The sequence below is a fragment of the Hippocampus comes genome, unplaced genomic scaffold (genome assembly GCF_001891065.2).
Source record: "Hippocampus comes isolate QL1 unplaced genomic scaffold, H_comes_QL1_v1.1 scaffold735, whole genome shotgun sequence".
Classification (NCBI taxonomy): Eukaryota; Metazoa; Chordata; class Actinopteri; order Syngnathiformes; family Syngnathidae; genus Hippocampus; species Hippocampus comes.
The window spans coordinates 2,452-9,104 of NW_017805999.1; the positions used below are offsets into that span (position 1 = coordinate 2,452).

A 6,653-nucleotide genomic window follows, 5' to 3' on the forward strand; every position below is an offset into this window, starting at 1 on the left:
CACACACACACACACACACGCACACGCACACACACACACACACACACACACACACACACATTGACGTGGGTCACAAAGGTGTAACATTCACCCCGTAAAATACATAATGCACCATCTAAATGACAAATGAAAAAAAAGCAACTCCAAAACAAAATGGTTGAATTTAATTTTACTGGATATATTTTTTAAATAAATCAATGAAAGGCAAAGGAAAGAAAAGAATTGGCGGGAGAAGGAAGGAAAGTACTGAGGGGAAGAAATGAAGGATAAAAAGGAGGTCAGGGGGAAGAAAAAGGCAGCAAGTAAGGGAGGTAAAGATGGAGAGAGAGGAAGGAAAGTGTTGTAAGGAAGGGAAGAAGTGAGGCTGCGACTCACCTAGTTGCCCTCCGCATTCTAAAGATGAAAAAGACAAAAAGAACACATCCAGATGTCATACAAAATTGTTGACATTTCATGGGCAGCACATGCCGTTTCGTTTCCTTCATCAATCAATCGTGTGGTGCTGACTGCGGACAAGTAAACGCAGCGTCTTGACGAAACGCAGCCTTTGTTTTAAAACGAGCACCACACATTGGAAAAGGTGTGTCGCGAGTCTTGACTCAGTCAACCCAACGAAAAACGGTGCCTGCACACTCAAACATTTAGCCTACTGTGGGGCAGAAAGTCAAATGTGCTTCCCTGTCAATTTTGATCATTTGCCTTCAATCACAGCATAATTTGCATCAGTAATCATTTGCTGTTTTTCCATTAAGAACAACCTATCCGAACGCATGCACTCTGGCCATCATGCATGAAAGAAGGATGGCGTGGAAAAGTCCTTTTCTGACCCATCTCAACCCAAAAAAATGAAAAACATTTCACCTGTGATCATCCGCAGCAGTAGCAACACGGTAAAGGTTAGCATCGGCGTATCCATGACCGCAGAGCTTAAAGATGCCTGACAACCTCCGCCACCGTCAATAAATACCCGCCGCAGGACATGCCCACACTGCTAGACACAGCCTTCATGGACCTGTGTTGGAAAATTTCGACCAATAAAAGGCAGAGTCACCTGGCCTGGCTGCCTTCCAGACTTGGCATGCCGCACCAACAAAAAACATTTTGGTTCCCAGGGTGGCAGTTTTCCTCCACCCTCGATCAACATATTTTACTGTCTTCGTCTTTGTTCTCCACCCTCAATCATCATTTTCACTTGGCCAAGGTGTGGCAACTTTTGTACTAGCGTTTAACCCAGCGGTTCTTAACCTTTTTAGAGAAAGAGCCATATCGAACAAAAAAAACCCAAATGTGTCTGGAGCTGCAAAAAAAAAAAAACCAGCTTTCTATAAAACTTACAATGAAGGAAACACATGCTGTATGTATGTAGGAGACTGGACTGTCTCAGAATTGTTTATGCTCTTAATTCCTTTGTTGTGTGTTCACAAACACCCCCATAAAATTTATTCTGTGATTTCCTCGCTTGATTTTCTGTTTTGGTGCATAATTTTAGCTTATCTTCGTGTCTTTGAAGTGATCATTCATTTTAGTTTTTCGGAGGCGGTCTTTGAATGCCTCTCGAGTCGAACGCGAGGAGAGAAGGCACGGAGTCGGACGCAGACGTGTCTGTGTTTGTCGAGACTGTTCAAAGCATAAATGAAGTGGACGTTTTAAAAAAAACCAACACCACAGCTCTCCTTTTTTCAGAGCTGCAACGTGTAAGTTTGCTACAATTACATGAGGAGCCTTCATGATTAAATGTTTTTTTTTCTGTGCAGTGCATTCTGTAGAGCAGGGCTGCCTAACCTTTTTTGACCGAAGATCTACTTTTCGTTCAACCAACCTACCGCGATCGACCCACGCAGACATAACACATTTACAGACGCATGCTTACCTACCTTCGTCGAGATCTGACGCAGAGGCATGGGATGCACTTTTGCAGCGTTTTTGACGATTATAGCTCACGTGTACCGTTTTAAAAATGCTTTTCACGGCCCTCCAGATTCTCTTTGCCAGTATCCTCGGTGAATTGTACATGAAACGCCGTTTTTAAATTTTTTTTTTTTTTTTTTTTGCAACAGCCATCTGCCTTGCAGCCCACCCTGCGAATAGAAACGTGTGTCGCAGGCTATGACGCAAGTCTTCGTTGAAAGTAACTGTCATGTTTCGGTTTGTGACCAACAGGTGGCACTGTGGGGCTTTTCCCTGCAGCTGCACACCTGTTCGTCGTTAGGCAATTACGGCTTTAAAAGGACTCCCAGCCCGTCCACTCATTGTTGGGTCATTGTTTGCTTGTTCGCAACTGTCAGGTTTGTTTGTCATGTTTGTTCCGGTCATGTTTCGTTTAGTCTAGTTTTTGCTTCAGTCATGGTTTTCTTTGATACTTTGGATTTGTTCTGGTTGTTAGCACTTGGTTTGTTTTGGATTCAGTTTTCTCTGTGTTTTATTAAATACAATTCGTTAAGTTCACCCTGCTCCTCTCTCCTGCCTGCTTTTTGGGGTCCACCACCACCTCGCAACGAGACAGTAACGTTGAAATGTAATATTTATTCTCCACATTTTAACAGCTTTGGGAAACCTTAAGAATGTTTCTTAAAACAAAAAAAAATAAATTTTCCTCCCACATCTTTTTCCATTTTCAAATTTTTTTATAAAGCTCCAGGGAGCCACAAGATGGCGCTAAAGAGCCGCATGCGGCTCTGGAGCCACGTGTTGTCGACCCCCAGTTTAACCACACGACAACAAAGATGCACCAAAATACAATAATTTTCACATATTCCCTCGGCGTTATCCAGTCCTTCACGGTGCTCTCTTCAATGGAGGGAGTGTGTGTGTAGTCATCCAAATGAACCTGTGCAATCCCAAAAGCCTCGTAAGAGTTCAAGCTTTGTTTCATTGGTCCACTCAATTTTTTTTTCACTGCAGCCTTTGCAGGTTTCCAAAGATGTGCGGTGTTGGAGAAATGTGAGTTTTTCTGCGTATTTATTTTTTTATTTTGCATGGCTCTCCCTTAGAGATAAGGTGAGAAGCTCGTCATCCAGGAGGGGCTCAGAGTAGAGCCGCTTCTCCACATCGAGAGGAGCCGGATGAGGTGGCTCGGGCATCTAATTAGAATGCCTCCTGTACGCCTCCTTGGGGAGGTGTTGCAGGCATGTCCCACTGGCAGGAGACCCCGGGGACGACCCAGGACACGCTGGAGAGACTATGTCACCCAGCTGGCCTGGGAACACCTCGGGATCCGCCAGGAAGAGCTCGAAGAAGTGGCTGGGGAGAGGGAAGTCTGGGCTTCTCTCCTAAAGCTGCTGCCCTCGCGACCCAACCCCGGATAAGCGGTGGAAAATGGATGGATGGATGAATTATTTTATTTTATTTTTTACATTGGCGGGATGGTCGTGAACGGCTTATTATTGGGAAGTTCGTGGTTGAGTTTTGCTCCGCTCTGTTTAAGTCCCTTTGAATGATAATAATCATCACCATAATAATGACTCGAGTGATTTGAGGCTTAAGGCTGGTCCAGTGGTAAGCACGTTGACCTCGCAGTGCAGAGGTACCGGGTTCAATTCCAGCTTCGGCCTCCCTGTATGGGGTTTGCATGTTCTCCCCGGGCCTGCGTGGGTTTTCTCTGGGTATTCCGGTTTCCTCCCACATTCCAAAAAACATGCACGACAGGCTGATTGAACACTCTAAATTGTCCCTAAGTGTGAGTGTGAGCGTGGATGGTTGTTCATCTATGTGTCCGCTGCGATTTGCAAGCAACTGGTTCAGGGTGTCCCCCGCCTACTGCCCGAAGACGGCTGGAATAGGTTTCAGCACCCCCCGTGACCATTGTGAGGATAAGCGGATCGGAAAATGGATGGATGAAATTTGAAAAAGGAATCATTTTCCTGAAGTGAGATACTGACGAGCGACAAACCCCAAAGTGTGACGTCATTTCAAGATAACAATAGCGGGGCTCACTCTGGCAAGTGTACAAAGCCAGTCTGAAATCAATTAAAGCGACGTTGAAAACTTATCTGAGGGGCACCGGGGGTCTCAAGAGTTGAGGAAGAGAAGGTTCTTAGTGTTATTGTTTGCAATTCCAGGCTGTTCCGTGCTGTAAATTGGGATTGCCTACTAAATTCAAGTATTCCAGCTATTATGAAAGCACACGTTATCGTGGGTTGGTGTTCTACATTGTCATTGCTAAGGTAGTTCTGTTGCGTTGTTGGCCACTCGGCACATTATATCGGCAGCGTTGTTGATTAGAAACCATTAAAGATGTTTCCATCCATGCACTCATAAAGTTTGAATATTTTCATACAGGATTAGATCCATGTACACGTTTCGTACTTTGATTTGAATGTTTCCATAAAAGGCAGCCAATTTTCTTTTCTTTTGGCCAGTCAAATAGCTGTTTGCCTGAATGTGAAGAATGCATCACTACCAAGCGCCAGGGCATTTTTCCAAATCACTCGATAAAAGTGGCTAAGAGGACAATCAACAGACATTTGTGTTTGTACTGTGTAATTTCTCAGCAACCAGGCATGGATTTCTTTCTGTGGTCATTTTATTGACAGCTCCACAGTCAGAATTCAAAATGCTTCAGAAATCATTCAACCTCCAGAGTTCTTCTTCATGTCTTTTTTTACTTCTTTTTCTGTCTGTCGTGAACACCATGACGTGAGTGCCACCTAGCGTTCAGACCGAGACACCACGGCTTGTGTTGAAGTTGATTCAAGGGCGGATAGACCTAAATTTTACTTGAACCCTTGAATTAAATTTCATTCTTTGGGCTGAACTTGTACAACCGCATTATTGATGGGGACTTTTATGGCCGCGAGACATTTTTCTTTATTTGGTTTTATTTTCGTTTGTAAAAGTCATTTTATTGTGTGTTCTACAGGGTGTCCATAAGAGTCTGGGCACACAGGAAAGTGGCGCTACAAATTTCATAAATACAGTCAATGTCATGAACACATTCTTGCTTTTTCAATCTACAATGACAATATTTACCTTACCTGCTATTATGAATTACTTCCTTGATTATCTTTTGTTATGAATCCCAATTTAGAAGATCCATTTTCATCTTTTATGACAGGTGTCTTTTATTTTGCTTTTTTGCGAAGTGGCGTCGTGCTTGCGGTGAAGAAGAGCTCTGTTGTGATGTGTTGTGACCACCTCTTTTCAGGAGATCCCAGAATGGGTTGTTGAGCTGTCGGTGGGGGTGAAGATACTAGTGGGGGTGTTGGTGGTGTCGGGAGATGGGAATGCTGGGGTTGAGGTTGAGGATTCTTGTGTCGAGCTTGTCTGGGTGATGCATTGTGTGGTGGAAGGGGACGACGTGGTGGTGATGGGACAATTAAAAAACAGGTCTGGGTCAATGCCCGGGGAGGTGAAACTGACGAAGCCTGGCAAGTTGCCGTCGCTCGTGTGGCTCCTGATCCATGCCTCGTACCTTGACACCCGCGTGTAAACGCCCGGAAAATCTGGCAAAGCGCAACCTTTCCCAAAGCTCACAAGCCCGCTCAGCACCCACACAGATCCTTGCTTGCTCATCATGGGACCGCCAGAATCCCCCTGTGGAACGGCAAGGCCTTCGTATGAGACGAATCACTTCTGCTTTGGTGACGTCGACAGATACTAATTAATTAATTGAGTAATCTGGTTGGATCGTAATTTTCATAATTTTTGGAAACATTTGCGGAGTTATTATACATGAGGTTGGCAAAAGTGCTTGACTGCCACTGTCCTCAATTGAAATCATGACCAAATTCTTCTGACAGGCATGTCGGAAATTCTTTCCTGGTTTATCTTTGGCTCAAGCCATTTCGTTTATGGCGATGGGTGCTTTGCCTTGCTGAAATGACATGTTTAACTTTTTTTTTCTGCTGCTCAAGTTCTCACCGATAATACAAATGGAGACCACACCTTAAAATATGCACAACGGGTTCCTTTAGGTATTTACTGATGTATTCCTGATCCTACATGTGCATGTGAATTTGTTTGTCACCTGACAGGCGTCCTTTCCACCCTCACTCAGCCCGGCACAAATCATGTTGTTGGTGATGACTCCTCCGCCATAGTAGCAATCGCATTGGTGGTTCCCGACCACAGGAACCTGAACTTCCATAAGGTTCTGCGGTGGCGGTAGAGGAACTGCACACAAACAGCAACACCAGAAGCGTGTCACGAACAGGCAAGTTGGGCGTAGAGTGTCCCCGTTGCATTGCAGATTTTTCAGCAGTCTTTTTTTTTTTCTTTTAGGGTTTTTGACGCATCAGAAAAGGCAAAAGTGTGTTTTTTATCCAGGGGAAAGTCCAGTGAACAGATGTTTTGGGAGTAGGCCGACAACAATTCTCAACAGAGCTTTTATATTTTGTATTCAATTCACGTGTCAGCTAACTTCATGCACTTGAGGCTAACAGTCAATGTTTCCTGTAAACCTTGATGACAGTTTCAACAAACCTAGCGTACCTTTTCAATTAAAGATCATTCAAGTCTTCAAAAAAAAACTCTGATACCGGTACTTGGATTTTGAATTTTGAAAGGATCAAAGACAATTAAAGTCTGCAAAATAGTCACTTGTTTTTCTAAATATCACAGACAATGTTCAGTTTTCAATGAATTTTAAAGTGACTTGCCGTGAGTAAAACATAGAGGCCAACTAGTAGTGCTGATTGACCTCCCTAGCCGATGGT

General features: G+C 44.0%; 1 protein-coding gene across 1 annotated transcript in view; it reads right to left on the bottom strand.

The window, feature by feature from the left end:
* Positions 1-5,030: 5,030 nt before the first annotated feature.
* The window catches only part of LOC109529164 (trypsin-1-like), a 4,623-nt gene continuing 3,000 nt past the window's right edge, over positions 5,031-6,653 (bottom strand). Inside the window, exons 2-3 of the mRNA XM_019892383.1 lie at positions 5,966-6,111; positions 5,031-5,532 (exon numbers count right to left, since the gene is read on the bottom strand). Coding sequence (XP_019747942.1) covers positions 5,140-5,532; positions 5,966-6,111 — 539 coding nt within the window. The 3' untranslated portion in view covers positions 5,031-5,139. The remainder of the gene's footprint in view (positions 5,533-5,965; positions 6,112-6,653) is intronic.